The sequence below is a fragment of the Callorhinchus milii genome, unplaced genomic scaffold (genome assembly GCF_018977255.1).
Source record: "Callorhinchus milii isolate IMCB2004 unplaced genomic scaffold, IMCB_Cmil_1.0 Scaffold3, whole genome shotgun sequence".
In the NCBI taxonomy this organism is placed as follows: Eukaryota; Metazoa; Chordata; class Chondrichthyes; order Chimaeriformes; family Callorhinchidae; genus Callorhinchus; species Callorhinchus milii.
In genome coordinates this window covers 98,624,394-98,648,229 of record NW_024704744.1, presented here as the reverse complement: position 1 = coordinate 98,648,229, position 23,836 = coordinate 98,624,394, and the positions used below count along the sequence as shown (strand labels likewise).

At 42.7% G+C, this 23,836-nt stretch overlaps 1 protein-coding gene across 3 annotated transcripts in view; it reads right to left on the bottom strand.

Annotated features, from left to right (window-relative positions):
• The window catches only part of prox1a (prospero homeobox 1a), a 63,172-nt gene extending 39,603 nt beyond the window's left edge, over positions 1 to 23,569 (bottom strand). For 2 of the 3 annotated variants that reach the window (XM_042332821.1, XM_042332822.1), the window contains exons 1-3: positions 22,082 to 22,152; positions 14,560 to 16,342; positions 7,109 to 7,216 (exon numbers count right to left, since the gene is read on the bottom strand). In XM_042332821.1, the coding sequence (XP_042188755.1) occupies positions 7,109 to 7,216; positions 14,560 to 16,342; positions 22,082 to 22,113 (1,923 nt within the window). In that variant the 5' untranslated portion in view covers positions 22,114 to 22,152. Of the gene's footprint in view, positions 1 to 7,108; positions 7,217 to 14,559; positions 16,343 to 22,081; positions 22,153 to 23,249 lie in introns of those variants that run through there. The other variant, XM_042332823.1, reaches the window with a different exon arrangement.
• Between the last annotated feature and the right edge of the window lie 267 nt (positions 23,570 to 23,836).

Genomic DNA, 23,836 nt, shown 5'->3' with positions numbered 1-23,836 from the left:
AATATAACTACTGGCAAGGATTCTGAATGTTAGAGTGCCAGGTTCATGAGGAACTCAGTCATAAAAAGGACATAAAATGAGGATTAGCACTGGTAGGAAAAAATAGGTGGTTGGAAGAAATGTCTCTTTGCCCCTCCACACACAAGAGAAGGTTATTGCAATGTGGAATGCCTTAGCACAAACGGCTGTTGAAGCTGTGTCCGTGACAGCATTTAAAGGGGAATTAGAGAACCACTTGAGGAAAAAATAATATTAAAGAAGGTAGGGAAAAGATCGGGGGAATGAATTAGCGGCTACAGCACCAGCACAGACACGACCAGCCCTCCTTCTGTGCCGTAAATATTCTATGATTTAAACAACGAACTCTTTTTAGTGAAGGGGGAAGGTGAGTTTTCAATTGGATATATTTTGTTCTTTGATCCAATACATAACAAGTCCAAATGGTTTTCTTGACCTGTGTCGCAATTTACAAAAAAAAACACAGGCCAAAAATCCTAGAAAGATTTAAAAACAAGAAAAAGGTTAAATCAAACAAATTAACCTACTGGATGGAGCCAAAATAAAATTGGTGTAAACGGACGGAATAATTTACCGCCCGCTGCCCAATTTTAAGCTCGTAAAAAAAGAGAGCAAAGTTCAAGGTTTCAGGGCTGGAGACGACATAGGCCACAGATGGGAACCAAAGTGAAAGGGATGATTTCAAAGTGTCTTCACCCCCCCCTCACCCTTTATACAAAGGAGTTAAGGTCACAGACGATTCTCCAGACACACCACTGTCATGCCATTGAGAAGTTAAGATTGCTGTAGTAGCTGGCTGCACACTTGGTAGCTTAGTGACCCTGGACTTTTATAGGGCTCTTCTCGACGACAACAAATGCTGCCCAGATCACTCCCAACAGGATCATGTGTGCGTGCACACAAGGTCAGCTAAGACTCTATTAGGTCAAGTAAAAAAAACCACAATAAATTCAAACAGCCTGTACATCAGATAGCCTGATCTGCTGACTTTTTTTTCATCGTAGGCATCCATTATTTTTCCCCCTTTAGAGCAAGGGGTGTGCATTAATCAAAAATCACAGAGAGCACTTATCAAGCATTTGCTCTGGCCACGCAGAGGGCTGCCTGCTTCTCTCAAGCTGACAGCTAATGGGGGTGTAATTACAATGCAGAAAGTTGTTTCTATTCCAGTGAATTTAAGATAATGAAGTGAATGAAAATTCATGGCAGTGAAGGCTAAGTAACAAGGAAACAGAAGTGGAGGCTGCTGTAGCTCCCAGAGGCCAGCTTGCATCATAATTGCCTCCCAGTTGCAAGGGTCCTCACAGATAATTGACCAGAAAATGATTAAGTCATCATCAAATCACTCTGACTGCAAGAGTTCAAACATGTACTTAACCTATCCAAGAATTATATTTTCACTCTGTGTGTCTGCTCTGTCTCCAGTCAGCCTTGCGGGGACCTGATTAAAAAGACAACTGAAGGACCCCACTATCTGATCTTCTGCTGCTGATTTCAATAGAACTTAAACCCATTACTATTTGCTGAACTCAGAGTTCTCTCCATGTTATCTCTGCAGCAAAATACACTGTCCAAATTTCCAGACACTGAGATAAGAACTACAGGCCCCATGACGACTACTGTTCCTTTTTAATTCTTTTAAAATAAGAAACAAAACACAACAAAATGAGAGAAGCCTGCGCACCAGGGAATGAAAATTGCTTTGACATGGAGATTAGGCTTCAGTATTGTTGCAAGACATTGTCTTTTACGTACAAGAATAGGAAAAAAAGAAAGGGTATTTTTTCTAGAATGGCCTGTAGATGACCTAATGGGACTACAAAAAAAGTAAGTCCACATGACAGTGTTTGGCAGAAGGGTATAAAGGGAGATTTAAAACCTATTGTTACAGAATGGAAATACCAGAGATGCACTAGCCAAAACAACACAGCCACTCGAACATGAGGGCTCAGCATTTAAGACTCTTGTCACTTTTTGCTTATCAAACATTAACAGTTCCTGAATTACAATTTTTTTTAAACAAACAGAGTAATCTTGATCTTTAAGGTCCTGACAAGTACGAACGCATCGCAAAAAAAAGCAAATGCCAAAAGAGAAAGTCTCTTCTTTCCGCGGCTTAATTGTCCCTGTGACGGATTAATGCTTCCCATGGGATACTTCAAGCCCCAGTGTTTGCTGAAGAAACTTCCTAAATATTCAATGAGCACAGTCAAAAGATGCATAAAACAAATCAATTTGACACCTTAATCTAGCCAGGCAGTGATCAACCCAAGAGAATGTGTAATGGGAAGGTGGGGGAGAAAGAAAGAAAAATGAGACGTTTAATTTAAATCCAGCTGAAAAACATAGGCATGTTCTATTCTCTGTGGTGGCAAGAGCTTCTAAAAATGAAATGTAGCTGACAAGTTAGATGAATGAATCATATATTTTCAATTGTTATAATATGCATCATGAAGTTATGTTCAAGGGTTAGAATTTTTTTAAATTTGCACATTACATTCTGTATACATTTCTTTTCTCGTTGAGATGGCTGAAAACATATTGTTATTTACCAGCAAGTGGAATATCCCAGTAGAGTATCTCGCCGTCTAATTCAAACCGTCGTTATTAAAATAATTTAGTGTGGCAACAAATCTTATGTGTAAAAGCTTTGTTCACAGTGATTGTAATTTATGCAGATACCAGAATGGTTACATCTCTGGCTAAACACAAAACTATTGAACTCCCAGAGGTCTTTTTTCCATATACACACACACACACATTATATATAGACACACACACATTCATTTTAATAATGGACCTGTAGGTTACCCCCACCCCTTCCCATACTGAAGTACTGTTTCATTGACCAGAAAGGCATATTTTAATTCCGGAGCTATTAAGGGTCAGGTGTAAGTTTCTCATGTATAAGTTTAACATTAGTCTTGCTGATACTACACTGTTCCATTTAATATGTTGTGGTGTAGTAATAACACACGCGCACACACACTTTGTGCTGGTGAGCTTCATAGAACCTGTCCAGCTAAAAACTAGGATTGTCCAACTACTTAGGGTCTTTGGCTCGCAGGGTTGAGAACATGCGTACACCTCCAAGTCTTACTAATGAGTAAGAAAGGCTGGTTAATAATCAATAGCATCCTGGATTAGTACAGAGCTGTCTGGTTTCACTGGGTATTTGCTTGGGCGTCAATTCAACCCCAGAATCATTTACCTCCCTCCACCCTCCACCATTTTTAGGTATTGTTCTCATTTTACTGAACTTGAAAGGCTGAGCGCTGAGTGGAACCTGAACCTAACATTAGTTCACATTGAAGGCTTTACAAAAGAAAGCAAGGTGGGCACACACCAGGTCCAGGGAGTATCCTGAAAGCAAAAACTGTTCATGTCTTCAACTGCTGCGCAAATATATTTTGCACTAAAATACAAAATAATATTCAGCCTCGACTATGATCCAAGTTTGTCTCAGGATTGCATTAGAATACTACGTTTTGCAAACTTTTTCCTGCTCATCGCACAATCATACAAGTTCACAAACTAACATTTATGCATTCTAAGTGTATTCAACATACTTCAATTATTGAAAGTAGTGCTAGTTTTTTTTTCTTCAAGTTGGAAATTGATTACGTTAAGGCATTTTGCTTCTGCTGATCTCCCCCTTCTCTGTAATATTGTTAAACTCTGCGGAAACAGAATACATTACACCCAGAGCAAATAAACTTTATTCTAGCTCGAGGAACAACGCCTCATTTATCTGCTAGGGAACCTTACAGCCCTCTGGCCTCAATATTGATTTCAACAATTTCAGACGATAACAGCTCACCTTCCTCCTCCCACTCGTCTGTGACCATTACCACATCACCTGGGCCCAGACGCACCTTTTCTCTCTCAGGTCTGCCTATTTTGTTGCAATATTCCCCCACCTCTGTTTTGCATAATTAACACCTCTTTAAAACAGCATCAACAACAACAACAACAAAATTACATGTGTATAGTGCCTTTCACGTCGGGAGGACGTCCCAAGGCACTGGACAGTCAGAATTTCGGACCCGAGCTGGTGGTCGGGGAGGGCGGAGGGTGGGAAACAGGGTGATCGAAACCATGGTCAACCCCTATCCTCTACCCCATTTTCTCCTTTGTCTTCCTTGTCCTGCCTCCCCCCTCCCTATTAGCCTTTAAAAGCCTCTCCTTCTCAACGTGCCCCAGTTCTGACGAAGGGTCGTGGACCCGAAACGTTGACTCACTTTCCTCTCTCCATAGAAGCTGCCTGACCTGCTGAGTGTTCCCAGCGACGTCTGTTTTTGTTTCAGATTTCCAGCATCTGCAGTATTTTGGGTTTTGTTTTTAAACTTTATTCTAGTTTCCCTTCCACTGTGAAGCACAGTTTCAATCGTCTATATTGACAAGACAACAAAAGCAATGTTTCAATGACTCGCTACTTAAAGGGTAATAAATTAAAATGCCCCTTTAGAGAACTGTATACCAACACTTCAAAATGGGGGTCTGCATGTTGATATATTCACCCTCCTGCTGTCTGAAGCTGCCCATTTGCATCCCTGAATGACTGTACTCGCAGGAGAGTAAGAGGCCTTCGCACCACGTAGATGTGATTTGGACCTATACAATTAGACACCACATTCAAATTGGCCATGGAGAAAAAAAATCACTATCGGTCCCCGTTCCCCACTCCCCCCCCCACCCCTCCTCACTGTGCCCTCCACCCCTCCTGAAACCAACTCCCAGCTTAGATCCAACAAACCCTGACTGTCCATTGAGCTGCGGTGTCTTTCTGTCGTGAAGGACGCTATACAAGTGTAATTTGTTGTAGTTGTTGTAAATGCCTCTTTCCCAAGCACAGAAAATTGCTAGCAATGAAAAACTGTTGGAGCAACAAAGACAACCCCTCCCTCCCACATATGTGTTTTTTTTGAGGGGGCGGGGGTTGAGGGCAATGAGAAGGCTCCAGCCACAACTCAATTCACGTCCAGCACTAGAGCCCATACAATTAGACACCCCAATTAACCGGTAGTGGAGAAAAAAAATGTCTGCTGGTCCCACTTCTGTGTCGTTAGGTTACTGCTGACATCAATTCAGCACGAATGGCCACAATAATAATAATAATAATCCTTCCGTTTGTTATTGTGCCTTTCACGTCGGGAGGACATCCCAAAGCACTTCACAGGACTTACTGTAAAATTAGGTGATTGTGTATGTTTTGCAGACATGAGTTTGTTGCCTCATGCTCTCATAAGTGTTATAAATGCTTCTGAGAGCAGTCGCAGTGGACAGGCACAGCTACAATGCACGAGTCTTATAAGCATGACATTAAATGCAAGGATAATTATTTGACAGAGTTGAATTTTCCCCACTGGAACCTGACATTTGCAACAGAAGAGAGTAAGGTCTTCTACTGCTTACCTTCACCACCACAGGTATTTTGCACTTGGTGGCCACAAGCTCATATGTAAAGAATGCAAACTTTTCATCAGGGTGGCAGACAAGTTGGGTTGGTAGAAGGGGAAGAGGTGGGGGGAATCAGCCGTAGTAACAAATGGAACGCAAATGGAAACGTCCCATAATGTCTCCCACCAGTTTCCCCCCACCCCCCCCACCAATCAATGCAAATTCAGAATTGCCATCATCGCTACCGGGCTCTACCCACCATTTCAAATGCCGTGCAATTCAATTCCATTCAATCTTCACTCTCCCACCCCCACACTCATACACAGCAGGACTCTGCACTAATGAAGAGAAAGTTCAACAATCTCTTGAATCCCATCCTAAGCTATCCCAACGACTGGAACTTGCCTGACTCCAATACCCAGTGAGCAATCATATGAACTGATTTTTAAAAAAAAGTAAATTAAAAGGATTTAATGCAATATGTCGACCTGGGTTTGGAAGGAAGAATAGTTATTTAGACTTTAATGCAACGTTTAGAGGTTTGCTGGATGATCGTTCCAATTTGGTGGATTCTTTTGGAGGAAGGGCATCTGCAAAGGGTTTTTGTTCACATGGAAATTGAGCTGCCATCACCCAAGTTATGGGAAATCCACAATAAACAGATATCAATAATCCATTTTCTCGCAAAACATTAAACTTAGGAAGTGCCATTAACTTCTCGAGTACAGAATAATCTTATCAATTTTCAAAACTGACATCTCAGAGAGAAGCCTAGATGCTAGAAATGAGAATTGTAACCAACTAATTATTTTCCAATTGCTATTATTCATCAGATTTAAAACTCAATGAAATAGTTGTGTATTTCAGCTTGGTACAGATTGCTGTTGCAATTTTTAAAGGGTTAACTGATTGATATCCATTTACTGCAAGGGGAGAGGGTCATTAATTTGCATTTTGTCGTTTGTTGGTCTACTGGATAATACCGGTGCCCGAATTATGCTTGGCTTCCAGTGGTGAGTGGAGAGACAGCAAATGTCCAGTTGCAAGTGAAATAACATTATCCTTCCATAATAAATTGAAATTGGAATATTTTTTACAGTTTGCCTATATACAATGGATCATTATCCCCGGTTTATTAGGAATTAATTTGGTCTCCAGCCGGGAAACAAAATAGTCTGTGGGACTGTTTGAAAGTTCAATTACAAGTGACAAAAAAAAAACGTAAAAGAAAGTTCTGCTCAACACGCTTGAGCAGAACTTACGAGAAACTCAAAAAGTAGGGGAATTCTTCGGAACTATTTTGTTGGAAGGAAATAATTACTGAGTTTTAAACGTGTTTTAATTAAGGAGCGACTCGGGGAGAGCGCGGATGGTGGTGACGGGGGGGGGGGGGGGGGGGAATTGACGGCTCAACAAGAAAACAAATACAAAGTGGGGTTAAATTTACGAGGAGCAGAGGGAGGGTACAGCTGTGTGACTGGACAGCCTTCATGTCCTCATTTGAATAATGTGGCCTGAATCTGTCACTTTATTCATCCTCCTTATGCTCACTGTATGCTACATCAAAAAACAAATTAAGTGGTAAATAGGAGACAATAATCACCATTGTATTTCTCTCCCCCCCCCACCCCCAACCCCACGCAGTGGCTGTGAAAAGAAAGAGGCAAGAAAGAATCCTACTATGTCTTACCTTCACATCGGAGAAGAACATCTTCAGCATGTTGGAACTAGGGTACCGGGTGTAGAAGAACATTAGTTTGGCCTTTTTCAGGTGAGTGGGCGACAGACCTTCCTGGATGTGAGATGCTGTTCGTCAAGGAAAACACACAAAGCAATTATGGCAAACAAGGCTGCAATGGGAAGGGGTTGGGGGGGGGGGGGGGAAAGAGGCCTGCACAGCAAACCCTTAGTAACCAGGCGAATGAGTGAACAAACCAAAAAGAACATCAGCTGCCGAAATTCAACCATCGCCCAATCTGCGATTATTCCACATTTGACTTTATCTGACAAAAGGATTTTTTTTTGTACTAAAAAAAGCAAAGCATACAAGCATTTCAGTATCAAGCGTACTTTAATAGATAAGAGACAGAGACGTAATGTAAGAAACAATGCTTCGCGTTCTTCACACAACGTTTACTGTTTGATCCCTGTGGTTATCGTTTGAACAGACACCAAATTTAGCATCTGTTCAGCACCCTCCTCCACAACTAAAGGCAAAATACTCGACGGAAGTTCGTTTTCTTTGCAACGGAGAAGAATTTGGAATCTGCACTGACATTTAACAGGTTGGTGTGTGCTGCAAAATGAGTTCACAGACAATCAGGCTATTATTCTAATGTTAAAAATTAAACATCCTGACTCATAGCGTAGGATATTGTATGCATAGAAACATTATACTGGGCGGTCACTGGGTAGATTTTCAGGCTCCTGACCTATCAAGGGTACTGAACTAAAGATATCAAAGGTCAGATTTCTGACAGTCAAAAAAATCCCCAAGGGCCAGCTGATCAATAAATTATTTCTTACACTGATAAAGAATCCCATTTATCTGCAAATATTATTACCCTTCAGCATTGTAGACAGAAGCTTCCTAAAATAGTTCCCAGGAGAAAGTTTAATGTGACGCTAACCGTAACGATCTAGCAATTCTGATTTTCATTCAGTTTCCCTAGCGTTCTTTTGTGTGTTGTGCATTGGTACGGATTTGGCACATCTGCTGTAGATCGCTCCACCATTTCCTCCACAAATTAATGGCTTTATAATTTATCAGAAATGAAGATGCATGTGGAGAAAATCAATGCGGGCCCCAGAAGGTCAATTAAGGGGTCCTTTCCAGAAGTCGTTCTAAAGGCTGTCCTTTGAAGACTGCTTTTAAAATGCTGCTTGTTCCAAGGCTACCTAGGTCATTATACAAGGAGATACACATTTATATCAGAAATGAAACTATCGGAAAAGGAGGCTTTATCTGAGTGAGCAAACTCTTTAGCAACTCGATCAAGCCGGTCCTTTGTGCTCTGGAAGCTTAATGATGGCAAAGATGATAACTCATGATTGACATGCTTCTTGTACCAAGAGGGAAGAGTTGAAAAACCTTCTGTGACCTCCATTAGACTGATAGGGAAGACTAAAAGAGCATTACACTCTCCACTGCCATCTGTCATAATGCATAAGTGAAATAACGATGGCAAATGAAAGGAAGTGCAGCAAGCTGTTCTGCAGTGCCTCATGAAAGTGCAGAGTATTAAAAGAATCAATGCCTGCTTGCATTTTACGGACCAACAGCAAACCAGGAGCAAAACAGGCAGAATCTTCGAACATTTTAAAGATCTGCATTAAGTACTCCACCGCGGAAAAATGCAGATTTGATAGGATTTAAACTCAATGGGATTTTAATTCTATTCCAATTTAAATTTCTATTCGGAGATGCATCATCTTACAATCTACTCGTCAATTTCAGTTCAAAATCGTAAATTTAAAAGCCTGTTAGCAATTTCAATTGTACAAATGACTTTGGAAACCACTCGTAAATAGATAAGAGCAAAGCTGAAATAACAATATTAACATACAATTATGAAAAAAACCAAACAAGTTTCATTGTAAACTTTACAATAGTAAACTTTGCAAACTCTACCAATAGCTCCAGTAAAGGATAGAATCTTAATATTAAAATTGAAGAGGAATTCAAAGCAAGGCCTTTATTATAAATTTTTTAAAATATTAGAAAACCATCTTTACGTATTCACCAAACGCTTCTCTCATCTTACAACGGAAATGCAATGGCAGTTAATACACTATCCACTGAGCTGAACTGCTTCTTGAGGTACGAGAATTTGTAAATCGGCCTCTCCTTCTCAGAATATCTCCTTTGATTTAAAAGTGCGAGACTTGTTCATTCAAACGATTTTCATTTGTGCCATCGGTGCTGCCCTTTGGCTAACCTACCAGTCTGCACTTTCCCAGGTGACCACCCATTGAAGAGTAATAAACTTGCCCCACCCTCTTCACAAAAACACACACAAAGTCGCCAGAGTAGATCGTCTGGAATTATATTTCTGAATCCAATTATTTTTTATTTTGTTACAGCAGGCTATGTAAATTTCCTGTTCTAAAACGAAAGCGCGCGCACACACACAGACATAGACACACACACACACACACACGGTACGTCAGGATGTGGGACTGTAGCTCCAATTAATTTTATTGTTTAGTTTTTAAAAAATAAATTAAGACAAAAGCATAACTCGTCACTTTTGCGGCAAAGTAACTTAATTGTTAATTTAATATTCAAATAATTATTTCAGATATGCCAAAATAGTAAAAATCCCACAAGATTCGGCAAGTTACATGAGGCAACCTCACAGGATTGCATCTGTTATGCCAGAGGCACTTTGGCAAATATAAGATAATATCATATTTATCGTGTAGAAACCTCCAAAGGCAAAGCTGAAAAATACGAAGCTAGCAAGGTGTTAACTGTAAAGCTACTGGATCTTATCCCCCATTAAAAAAGTCAGGCCAAAGGTTTAATGTACTTTCAAATCATGACTCCTCGTCTCTAACTTAGTAACTGCACAACATCCAAAAAGCTCTGTCTCTACGTGTCTCTATATATTCAGTGAGCATCAGTTTAATGCCGCAAAGTACCGAAACGAAAGCCTGTACAGTAAAAAGCAAAATAAAAAACAATTAAAACTGGACTTCCTGAAACAATAAATATCCAAATCAGCCAAGCGTATGATCACTCTGCACAAGTTTTTTTCTGCATCAGCAGAACTAAAAATGTGTATTCATTCTAGAGATTTAGACTATTGGTAAGGTTATCACTTTAACCGGTTTGAAATAGTACTATTGTACATTTGAAAAAAAAAGTTTGTTTCCAACGTTTGCAAACTTTGAGCATTTTTATTACGATTCATTTCAGGATTATTATTTTGTCTTTAAACCTCATTAAATTGTTGAGATATTCAAGCTTGGCTTTTGTCATATTTGCGTGAAGCTGTCGTAAAGCAAGTAATTTATAATAATAAATAATAATCCTTGCATTTCATATAGCGCTTTTCATGTCTTCTGGACGTCTCAAAGCGCTTCACAGAATATACTGTAAAGTGAATTGACTGTATATTTGTGGGCGAAACGCGGCAGCCAATTGCGCACAGCAATGTCCCACAAACAGTCGTGGTTAGCCATCGATCAGCATTAGTAAATTTAACTTCTAAATTAAGAAAAAAAAGTGAGTTACACCAGCACTGACAAGTTTATTGGTTGACTAATTACTTTGGCTGACATAAGTCAATATAAACTCGGTGACTATATTAGGCGACAGCGTTTTTTCATTTCAGTTCACGTTTATGGATCACCCCCGGGAATGACAGACGACACTTAAACTGAACATCATGTCACTGGAGAACAAGACATCGCAAACTTCATTCTTCACCAACACATTGTGAAATCCTCTGAATTGGGTGGAAGTTCAGGAATATATTTTGACAGTCCAATTCTATGAACATTTCTACCGAAAGTAAGTACAATAAGTAAGTAACTCCAAATTTGTCAAATGAGTGATCCTAGTCTAGAAATGACTGTATCTAGCTTTCAAATAGAGATGGTAAAGATATAGCAGAACAGCAGACAAAGATGCAACGTAGATTGTTCAGTGGATTCTTTGCCATCAGCGTGGTTTGACTACAAAGGTGACAAAAAGTGCAGAGTAATCACCATTTTCTTCCTCCATTCATCCATTATTCAGAACATAAACAGTTTGAAGAAAACTATCCTTTGAGTCTTATTAAAGTTGGGAAGCTTTGCACGACAATAACATGGTGCAAACATCATTTAGCATTACAGCTAAGATTTTCACAATGCCGTCATTGGCACAATTGGAAAATATGTTTAAACGATATCTGTCCTTGCGCTAATAAATCTTGACGGCTTTCATTATGTACACTCACTTAGTTTTGTGGACTTTGCACCACTCATAATTTTTGCATGTTACAAAAAAAAAATCCTGGCACAATATTTTTAAAAGTGTGAATTTTTAACCTCAGCTCGTTGAGGGGAAAAGAACTGCAGAGATAGGGCCGGGTCTGAAACTGTACCTTGGGTGGCTTATTTCTGGAAACAGTCCAATTATACTATTATTTAAAATATTTATATTGTAGATCAAAGCTTATTCAAGATGGTCTTGTATCACTGCATAAAAGACAATTAACACTGCATTAAAGACATTGCTAATTGCCCACGTAAAAACAGGCCCTACAATTGTGAATTTGTTGAACACAGATCAGCAATTTCCCTTCATAATTCTTGGTGGAATATTAAAAAAAATGAAAGCCAGCCAACATCCAGATCACACTACACTGAAAACAAGCATTCTGTATTCTTATTGATAGTAACCGAAGTATGTGATAACGCATTATTTTCCGGTTTGATCAAGATTTCAAGGAGACATCTTTGCATTTAAAAAATCCACAAGAAAAGGTCTGACGTTGGGGAAAGAAATAGTCTTCATAGAACAAAGAGTGAAATGAATATAATAAATGAAGAATTTTAAAAATGTTTTACGGAGGCTTTAAAATGCATTTGACCTAAACCTTTGTTCTGCATTCTGTCACCATGAAGGCAAACTTTAATTATAAATTAGCATACCTTGTGACCAACCAAAATCAGCACAAAAATGTGTTCACTGCATTAAGAGGGCTGCCCAAAACAAGCTTTGTAATTCATATTCTTCGGCATCATACTTTGTGTAATTGACAAGAAAATATCTTAAATGTACAGCACATAAATAGATGTCCCTGGTTTGCAAAATAAAGCTGGATTGACCAATTGGTCAATTTCCCTTTTAAGTGCTTCTGCTCAAAGCAACTGTTCTTCCAAGAAAGCGGTAGCTGTTTCTAGGATACTTACGCACGCACAATGACTCATGTTGGAATAGATTTGGTAAACATACAGCTGCACAGAATGCAAGTGCAGCCCATTCAAAGCCAGAAGAAACGAGCACAAATAAATATTAAGGAGGTAAGAAAATGTACAGCTCTGTCCCAGCAGCTCATGTGGCTCACCTCATTCTCTCCACTTCAGCTTTGTTAAGACAGATGACATTCAATTCTACGTGTCATGCAAAATAGACAATAACTGCTGAAACTTGAGCCAGCTGCCAGGTGTAAAAAAAGAAAAGATGATAAATCCATAAATTAATGAAAGACATCTGCTCAGGAAAATAAAAGATCAGAGAAATACTGCACTGCAGCTGAACCTAAAGCAGTGTTCAAATAGCCCGAGTCTGTGGATAGTCTGGATACGGACTTTTCCTTTTTTTAAAAAAGCAAACCAAGGCAAATAGGCAGCACTACCTGAGAGGCAGATAAATGTCATTGTGTCTTTCAGTGTAGTACAACATGCAACCCAACAATCAGACAACAAACTGAACCAATGCAACAACTGGAATATTAAATATGTTTCTTAATGCAGTACTGTACATAGGAGAAATTCAAGAATTATATATATTTTTTTAAATAAAGAAAACTAAGGGATAACTTTTTTTTAAAAAAAACGTATGCTTTACAATTCCTACTTGTAAACCCATTTCTTCCCGATAAGAGAACCAGCATTGAAATGCACGCAATCAAAAAAAGCTTGAAATAATTAAAATCATCAATTTTAAATGTTGGTCCTAGTTTTTGCCTTTTGCGCTATTTTAAGATGTGTCCAATGTAATCTGACAATAATTAGATTCTATATAATAACAACTGCATAATCACAACTTATAAACTGACTGAAGTTCCAGTCGTTTCCTGCCTATCCCCATTTACTATTTGTTCCATCTCAAGTTCCCATCCCTCAAATGGTATCTTAAGTCTCTGGTAGATCCATAGAGATTCTCTGTTCCGACAGCTCAGCCTTGCATAATACTACAGCTCTGTTCCAATTTTTGCTGCATGCAAATGTTTTTGGTTTTCTACGAGGCTATTTTCTTGAGATGCAAAGAGGGTGCGTGACATGGAAGATCACGGCTGGAATCTTGAAAACAATTGTTCAACTGTTTCCTCTGATCATTTGAATAAAACTTGTGTCTGAATAGTATGATTTTCGTTCACAACAGTACGGAGCATATTCATGGTGAAATGTAAATTTATAAGCTGAGGTGCACCTTTATACGAGTCCAAGATTCAGTTTTCCCCACCCCTTCCCCTTAGGTTGTATTGAAGACCGACTCCCCTTTACATAACAGAAAACAGTGTAATATCTGTTGCTTGTTGCGTGTGAGGACAATGCAATTACTGGAGGAGTGAAAGAAAGCTAAGTGCCCTGCTGAATTAACAATTCATCAAAAACACCCATCTTGGAAAAATCTTATTCTACAGACAGATTAAAAAATATTGGGGGCAATTAATAAACCAGATCCATTTATGATAGACCTAATTGCGAATTTTGTTACCCGTGAAATATGTTAAATAGCTATTAAATTAAGAAATGCCAGCGTTGCTGCTAAGCAACATCAAATGGTGCAGTATGTTACTGACTCCTGTCAACAAATCTTTGTAAGAGTAAAAATAGCTCTATTACTTTGACAGAATGATATGATAAGGAGAAGAAAAACTATATAGAGAAACTGGCACTTTGACAGAAGGTGATTTGAACCAGATAATCTCTATGTAACCAGCACTATTTATAAGTTTTTTAAAAAAAAACCAAAAAAACACATACCTGTTTGCCTGATGGTGGAAAAATAAGTACCGTGAATCTTGTGTAAGAAGTTCACTTTAGCTCAGGCTACTCCAATTGTGCTCAATAGCTTTTAAAATCATTTGCTTTGTGTATACAAGGACAAAAGATTTCTGTGTACAGCTGAACAGAGGTTAATCATGCATAGCAGGCAGCTGCAACTAACTTGCGGAACAGTGGAGGGTGGGAGTAATGCACTTGTTGCATCTTCGCCATGTTACACAGAAGAACAGGCAGGTAATGATAGTGCATAAAATTAAGGTCCCTGGGTAATAGACTTATACACACCTCAGAGGACCAGCTCACTGTGCTAATAGGGAACCCAAGGGCACTAATTAGGTGAAAAAATTGGTACTCTTACCTACGCACACAATCAACATTAGGAGTGAACACATGGAACCATTAGGAAAAGGATATCGTACTTCCAGAATAGGATGAAATCTCTGCCATGTCCTGCAAGTCACCGCACTCCGATTTAATGAGAGACAGAGAGAGACCTTCAGTTGTGCTGGGAGGGTGCATTGGTGAGCACGGACGATGATTCATGTGGTGAGACGACACTTTGGTCCGCAGACTGGCTGTTTCCCTGGTCAAGTCTAAGGACTCGGGAGATGACCTGTCTTTCCCAGACACTGTGTTGGAGGCGTTACCTAGAGAGCTCTGAAACGAATAGGCCATAAGGGGCAAGGGCAGAGGGTGGCGGAAGGCAGGGGATGAGAACCCTGCTGTAGCTGAGAGTGGCGACTGATGGAGAGAACTGTGGTGACCTCCCATGGAAGGGGTGGAGGCAGATTGCTCTGCCGAGTTTTTGCGGACCACGAGAGGAAGTGCTTCCGTCTGATCTGAAGAGTTGGAGACGTGCATGTTGCCAAAAGCGTCCAAGGGGTTGGAAATGATGACGTCACTGAAGCACTGGAGCCGCTGATTAGTGGTGTGGAAGTTGTGGTTCTCTCCATTGACGGCAAACCTCGCTTGAGGAATCTGGATGGGTGGGAAGACCTGAGGAAGCTGGTGGTGGGATGATTTAGCAAACATTTTGACAACCGAGTCCACTACTTGTGACATAGTGGAATGAAGTTCATGCTTGAGAGTCTCTGCCAGCTGTTTCCCTTCACCGTGCAAGGAGCTCAGGCCCTGGCCTCTCCTCAGGTGGCCACCTCGCTTTAACTTTTCATTTTCCGCCGCCATTTCCTGCTCCCTGATAAGAGCGCGAGCCCGATCGAGGAAGTGTCCTGGATCCAGGTCAGACATCTCGTTGTCAGACCTGTCTTGTGCCCTCGTGTCATTGGTTTCCGATTGCATGCTGTCTTCGGACATGTTGCCGTCTTCATCGTTCTCGGAGTCGGTGCTGTCGTAGATTTGGTAGAACTTCTCCTGAAGCTGACGCAGCTGCTTCTGCATGTCTTCCAGTTGTTGCTTCAGCTGGCGGCGTTCCTCGCGCTTTTGTTCCTTCCGGGCCGTGGCCAATTGCTGAAAGCTCTGTTGTTGCTGCTGGGGCAGCTTCTGCTTCCGCTTGTTTTCCCTGTAGCTGTCCCTAGGACTCACGGGCTGCTGCCCTCCCTCCCGATCATTCTCCCCGCCCCGGATGGCCACGTTCGGCGAGTGGCTCATGCCCCGGATTATGTTCTCCACTCGGGCGCGCTTGGCTCGCAGGTGCTCGTCGCAGAGCCGATCCACGTCAAACTGGCTCATGCTCGGCCTGCTGAAGGGCGAGATGCGATCCTGGGGACTCTCCCTCGAAGAGTTGCTGCAGGCGTCCTCCTGGTTCGCTTCGGAGCCCGTGCTGGAGAGCGGCCCGGCTTGCAGATTGAGCTCCGTGCTACCATTCTTGTTCGCGTTGCTCTTCAGCAACTGGGAGATGATCGTCGCTCCGGGGAAAGGCATCATAGCGTCTTCGTACGAGTTCGCCCTCTTCAACAGCTTGCGGAGCACGTTTGATTTGTCCCCATCTGTATGCTGGACCACTGAGCACTCGACGTCCTGATCTGAGCCGTGGGGATTCATGGCACTGAATAGGTTCACTCGCGCTTTAGTAAACACCGTGGAGGTCCCTACAGTTCTCTTCACTCCGATATCGACTCTTCGTCTCTTCGTGTGTCTGGTTAACAGGACTGTGCTGTCATGGTCAGGCATCACTGGACTGTTATTGTGCCATCTTGAAAAGCTGGTCAGCTGGGCACAGCTCGAGAATCCCGGGACCCTAGCCAATAGAACAAAAGAACTGATGAATCATTTTCTTTAATTTTCTCTAAATTTCCTGACCTCAATTCTGCACAAAGTAGAAATGCGCTGGCACTGGGATTTATGGCACATTACAATTATTACAATTCATTATGTACTAGGTTGGAAATGAAACATTTTTAAATATTTCTGCTCCAATGCTTTAAGATGGATTAAGATTTAAAAAAGCAAAACTGCTTAAGCACCAGTAATATGATTCTCCTGTACAAATGCCTAAAATGATACTATTTATCTTGGGGGGGGGGGGTTTAAAAAAAAACAAAGATTGCTAAAATACAGTAAACTATTGATTAAATCAGAGACATCAAAGGTTTGACTACCTCAATAGAAAGAATCACTGCTGATTACACAAACCGGATTGAATACCGCGGCAGTGTGTTTTTGATTGCTGAGTTATCATAGCTTTTATCATCTCGCACTGGCAAATACTGCGTACAGAATTATGCTCCCATTACAGTTACACTCCAAATGCCACGATATTTTCAGTTCACTTTTTGTTCGTTCCTACTTCTAAAAATTTTCAGCGGCCTCTGGCTGAAGTGCATCTGTTTCTTGTACGTACACCTCATTCCTAGAATGTCACGAAGATATGTCATATTATTAACTGCAGTTGGAAGACAGCAGGGCAAACCTAAATATAGATTTAGGCCATCCATGTATTCCTTTCGAAACCTATATATAGGTGAGTGCTGGTGAAAGGTTATCTATCACCGAGATAATAAGATATAACTTCCTGTTTCATACCCTACAAAATACAGAAGCAACAATGACATTTACGTCAATTTTCAAACATTATGGCAGAATTTATCTGATCAAAGGCCACAGATTTACAAAGGTGCCTAACCGTGTTGAGATTTAAATTACGGCACACAAATAAAACAAGGCTTTTCAAAATTTTCCGCTACTGAGCCTAACATTTTTTTGATGCAATGCGTCCGCAAATAAAAACTCCTTTTTTGAGTCACGGGTCACAAAAGAAGATGGTCCAAAATGTTGAGTAACAAAAGCAGCGGTGTAAGAAAACAACATTGGGCAAAAGCGTGGGAAAGGAAGAGAATGTATTCTTTTTCATGTGGAATCTCGTGCTTTCCCAAAAAACAGAAACGCAGCTAAAATCCTTGTATAATTTCTCACACAGAGACACTCTTGGTGTACGCCATGCCTGGTTAACGAGTGAATTTATAAACTCATGCTAAGTTCATTGAATATAGGGTTTAGGTTTTCAACCTACATAAACAACAAATCAGAATATATTTTTCATGCTAGATTTATCCTATGTGAAACTTGTACATGAGCTGAACAGCACACATCTCCACAATAGCAGGATTGCTTGCCAAAGGCAGCATGCGGACATTTTGGAATCAGGCCATCTCTTTCGGTTCACCTGTAAAAACATCTACATATTCCCCAAGACCACAGCTGTGGCCATCATTAGAGAACGACTCTGGCTACCTAAGCAACTGTTCACTTTCCTCGCGAAAAAAAAATTAGGCATAACGCTTTCGTACTAGGACTTTGATAAAGAAACTGTAATTAGCCCATTCCCCAACAGAAAGCTTTCAAACTCCAATTTATAGTTTCCTTCATGGACTTCTGTAGGCACTTCACATAACAGTATATAAAAACACAATTCAAACAAACTTCCCAGCCATCACAGCTAACTATTGCAATGTTAACCTTCATCTCTCTCTGGTAAAAGCGCGTGAACACCTAAAACAAATTTAGTCATATAAAAACTAAAAATTGGTTGCATCCTGCTCTGTGAAATGAATTACCTCTCGGGGAAAATAAAGACTTTAAGTCGTCAAAAATACAGGAAAATCTTCAAAACACAAGACATCTCCACTCGCCTTTAAAATATCAGAATCCATCTGCCAGTTAAGATGCAGAATAAAATCAGCAAGACAACCCCTATTTAGCAAACAATTATTCTAAGTCAATCTTTGAAGCATTTAAATGAATTATATTATTTTGAACAAATGTTTTGGCAAATAAGTCAGGCATTAACTTATTTTTAAAAAAAGACTGTGTAAAAGGAAGCCAGTGTCTTATCTGAAGAGGAAGTTATGTTAGGTGGATTTAAATAAAAATATCAAATTATTCTCAAGGTAAACCAACGAAAATGAAGGTGTTGTCGTGAGTTCATGTAATACCTGGCAGAAATGCATTTTCAATCTCTATTCCTCAGAAATAAAGCAGTTTGGCTACCTGATGAAAGCACAATATTCCAGTGTGTCAATCTCATTTATTTTCATTGTACAGAAGATCTGATCTCGGCATAACATTTCTTGGCAAATTAGTTATGCGTTTATTAAGCTTCAACTGCAATAAAGACAGCCGTTGTTGTTCAGCCTTGGGGTTGGGGGGTGGGAGAGAGAACTGGTTCAGATGGCTGTTTCAGGCTCTAATTGGTTAACATGACTGTTTGGTTAACAGTTCTGAAAAGACTCGCAGGTTCAATGAACTTTTTTTTAAAAAAAAAAGTCTCGATTTCAGAATGGAAAATTGATTTTAAGTTGATTACAAAAGGCAGCTTTTGCAAACCCAGTGTACAATTTTTTTTGCAGGTCTCATCATCGGCAATTAGCAAATGTGCAATTTATACAACACATTGGCCCTTGCGGATCTATGCCATTACTCCTTTCTTTTGACTTAAACTGTCATAAGAAATCAAAGTAACCTTTAATCGACGTTAAACCTCGATCCAGGGGTGGACATTGCCTACAGTGCAACGTTTAAAATATACATCCAACAGCTGCAATGAAACCGATATAGTTATACATCTAACCAGATGTGTAAACATTTCCTCACAATTCTGTGAGAAAAGATTCGGCACTTGAGAAAAAAAAATAGTTCAAATAATCACAGATGTTTGCTAGCCGTTATCTTTAAAAACTTTATGACCATCGCCAACTGAGGTGCCTCAACTACGCCTGGTAACAAATCAGTTTTGCTTTTGCTGATGCAAACCAGAGGTCATAAAATATAGGAAAAGATTAAATAATTGTGCCCTCTTTACTTCCCAGAATTTTCAAACGTTTAATCGATACACTGGAACATAAACATTTAAACTCTCCTTTTACGTTTCTGAACTCCTTTGCAAAAAAAAAATTGAATAAAATAAAAAGAAAAGAAAAAAAAAGCTTGGTTTCAATTGATAAGCTACTGGTATGCATTCATTCATTCATTCATTCATCTACACACATCCAAACTGGATTATAAAATGCAATTATTTGTCATTGGCTTTCAAAAAAAATGGCATTTTTTTTTGTGTATTAAGAAAAAATGGTTTTGCCCCCTCTTGAAAAATTACCTTTTTAAAAAAAAGTTTACAGAACAAGAAAAAAAACCTGTTTTTAAAAAAAAACTGCAATTTACCCCCTGACTTCAATCCTACACCTGAAGCCGCAACCGTGTTACGTCTCTCACACCTGAACTGTTTGGCATCGTTGGGGAAGAGGAGAACAGTCAAAACCGACCAACAGCCCCAACAGCCCGAGAGCATCAGTCATCAGTCAGTCATCCGTCAGTCAGAGAGGAGCAGTCACCAGTCATCAGTCAGAGAGGAACAGTCAGTCAGGAGCAACAGCAAGAGATTTGCTCTGGAGATTTGTTAGATATCATACAAATATATCTTTAGAGACAGATACACAGGAGGGAGGGAGGGAGGGGGTGGGTGGAGTTGCCCCTTGTGTGTGTGTGTGGGGGGGGGGGGAGGATCTGGTGAGGTTCATGCCTCCTGGAGTGCTCCCCCTCCTCCCCACTGTTAAGTCTGATCGCAGGTTGAACTCTCTGTAAAGAACAGTGAGTGGGCAGGCAATGTTACTGACCCCCCCCCCCGCACACACACACACACACAGCCCCCCCCACACACAACCACACACACATACAGCCCCCCCCACATACACACATAGCCCCCCCACACACAGCCCCCCCCCACACACACACCCACACAGCCCCCCCACATAGCCCCCCCCACCCACACAGCCCCCCCCCACATAGCCCCCTCCACACACCCACACAGCCCCCCCCCACATACACACATAGCCCCCCACACACACAACCCCCCCCATATACACACACAGACCCATATACACACACAGCCCCCCCCAAACACACAGCCCCCCCCCACACACACACACCCACACACACACACCCAGCCCCCCACACACACACAACCCCCCCCCCCACACACACACACCAAGCTGCTGCACCTGCCTGTTTGACACAACGCACCTGTCCCCTGGTGCTCGTGCGCAGTCTCTCCTTCACCCCCCCCCCACACACACAGCCCCCCCACACACACACACCCCCACACCACACACCACACACACACCCCTCTCTCTTTCTCTCTCTCTCTTTATGTTGAGGCAGAGAAAAAAAAGAGAGCAGTCGGTCTTCTTTCTCAGCGTCTCCCTTGTGAACTTCACCTGCAGTCGGGATTGCCGGGGGGGGGTGGGGGTGGGGGGATTAGGGATAAGAGAAGCATCAGCACAAGGTCCCTTCCCGTGTGTGTGCCCGGGATACAGAGCGCCCCCCCAGCGCTGGGCATCAGCAACACCGCCACCGTATCCAGAGCCTCCGGAGTGGTGCGTAAACAACTAAAGGCACATTTCTAAAGAGGTCACCCCCCCCCCCTCCCACACACACACACACACCCCCCACACTCACACCCCCCCCCCCACACCACACCCCCCACCCACACACAGCCTAACAGAGAGGGGGGGTGGGGGACAGAGAGAAGACGAGAAGAGTTGGCTCTCAATCTCAAAGCCTCAAAAGCAAAGGGCGACACCAAATGTGAGCTGATAATTGTGCTTTTAGGACTTACTTTATATTTCTCTCTCCCTCTGTTCCCTCTCTCCCCCCTCTGTCCCTGTGTGTCTGTCTCTCCCCCCCCCACACCCCCTCTGTCCCTGTCTGTGTCTCTCTCTCCTGTCCCTGTCCCTGTCTCTCTCCCCCCTCTGCCTTGATGTTAGGGGGTTACATTTTGAACGAGTCAGATAGCAGGACAGGATGGGGGGGGACTGAATCGGAACATCTTTTTTTGCGTTTGCGAAAAAAATAATAATAATAAAGAAAAGAGAAACAGCCGCAGGTCCATGTTTCCCCGGGAGGGGCTGTCGGCTCGATCGGCTTTGATGAAGTTGGATTTACTTTCGAGGTACAGTTCACGTCTCTTCCCCCCCCCCCCTCCCCCCCCCCCCACACTCCTCCCCCCCTCCCTCCCCCTCCCTCCCTCCCTCCCTCCCCCACCACTAACCCAAACCACTCTCCAGATCAGATCACTTGCGTCAAATCAAAAAAAAAGGTGCCTTTCTTTCCCTCAAATGCCATCGACTCCCAACTGTTCAAACACAGTTGCAAAATATTCTTTCCGTTAATCAACCTCCTCCCCCCCCACCCCCACCCCCCCACACACACACACCCACACACACCCACACACACCACACACACACCCACACACACACACCCTGTCAACGCCAACCAGTCCATTCGATGTGACAGCGTTACCTTACACACAGACACAGAGACACAGACAGACACACAGACTTATTGCATTGGGAATAACAGCGACTTTCGGTGCACATTGGTGGGCAGCGCAGTGCCCACTCCGACTCGGGATGGTCAAGGGCAGAATTCGAGGAACGGGGACAGAAAAAAAAAAGAGGGGGTGAAATTGTTGACAAAGGGACACCTTGTGATGTGACGGCCAACTTCTTTGTCCATGTCTGACCATCAGAGCTGCATCAGCCAAGGAGGAGGGAGAGAGGGAGAGAGGGAGGGAGGAGAGAGGGAGGGAGGGAGGGAGGAGAGAGGGAGGGAGGGAGGAGAGAAAGGAACACAAACAGGGATAGCAAACAGCGTGTCTCACTCACTCACTCCCTCCCTCCCTCTCCCTCCTCTCCTCTCCTCTCTCTACCTCTCTCCCTCTGCTTTCTCTCTCTCTCTCTCTCTCTCTCAGCAACGTTTGATTGCGATCGTCGACTCCAGGAAAAAGTTTGGCGGAAACCTCGGGCTCTCTGAGCAGAAACACACCGATCCACAGCCAAAGAGCCGAAGGCAAAGAAAAAAAAGGGCAGGTTTGCAAAAATAAGCGATATCCCGAAAAGAAGGCGAACCGAAACCAATACGAACTGCTGCGGGTCAGAGAGAGAGAGAGAGAGGTGGGGAGGGAGAGGGAGTGGGGGTGGGGGGGGGGATAAAAAGGAAGTATCTCCAATGCAAATCAAAAGCAAATCCGTTGCATGACGAGACACGAAATAACTGGGGTTTACTTGACAGGAGACAAAGGGAGAAGAGATGATGGGACAAAAGAGTACAATACAGTATTTGGGAAACAAGCGGCGGAATTGTGTGCAGAACAGACAAGGAAGGGGCTGAAGATATACCCCCCCCCCACCCCCACACACACACCCACCCACATACCCCCACACACACCCCCACACACCCACACACACACCCACACACACTCCTCATCCTCCCTCGGTCTTCTTACCGAAACACGTTGCTCTTCTTGCCTTACTTTGGGGATAGTCACTCATTCACTCACACGCGCACACACACACACACACACTCACTCACAACCGAAAATAAAAAAGCCCTTTCTTTCCACCGAAGGAAGCGCACAAGAGAGAGAGAGAGAAAAAAACACACACACACAGGCTCTCCGCCAACTGTGAAAGTTTTAGGAAAGACGCAAAGAAAGAAAGAAAGAAAACCAAAAAAAAACACAGGTAAAGGAGGAGAGAGAGAGAGAGACAGACAGAGAAAGAGACACAGAACGAGAGAGGCACAGAGAGAGAGCGAGACATACACAGAGAGTGTGTGTGAGAGAGAGATAAAAGGGGGACCAGGTTACTTACTGTATTCGTAGCAGTGGTTCAGCGAGCGGAGAAGAGTGAGGGATGAAGGGAAGGAAAGAGAGGTGGGAGGTGTGGTGGAGGAGAGCTTGGCTGCTCTGCAGGAGGAGGTGGTGGTGGTGGAGGGCAGAAGGAGAGAGATGACAAGGAGGCTGAGCTGTACCTGCAGGAGGGGCAGGTGGGCTGGGAAGGGTGGGATGGCTGGAGGGAAGCAGGAGATAGCTGGGAGGAGATGGCTGGGAGATGGCTGGAGGAGGCTGGAGATGGCTGGAGGAGGCTGGAGGAGGCTGGGAGCAGGTTGGGATAGCTGGAGGAGGCTGGGAGATGGCTGGAGGAGGCTGGGATGGCTGGAAGAGGCTTGGGGATGGCTGGAGGAGGCTGGAGATGGCTGTGGGATGGCTGGAGCTGGCTGGGAGGAGGCAGGAGATGGCTGGAGGAGGTTGGAGATGCTGGGATGGCTGGAGGAGGCTGGAGATGGCTGGAGCTGGCTGGGAGGAGGCAGGAGATGGCTGGAGGAGGCTGGGATGGCTGGAGCTGGCTGGGAGGAGGCAGGAGATGGCTGGAGGAGGCTGGGATGGCTGGAGGAGGTT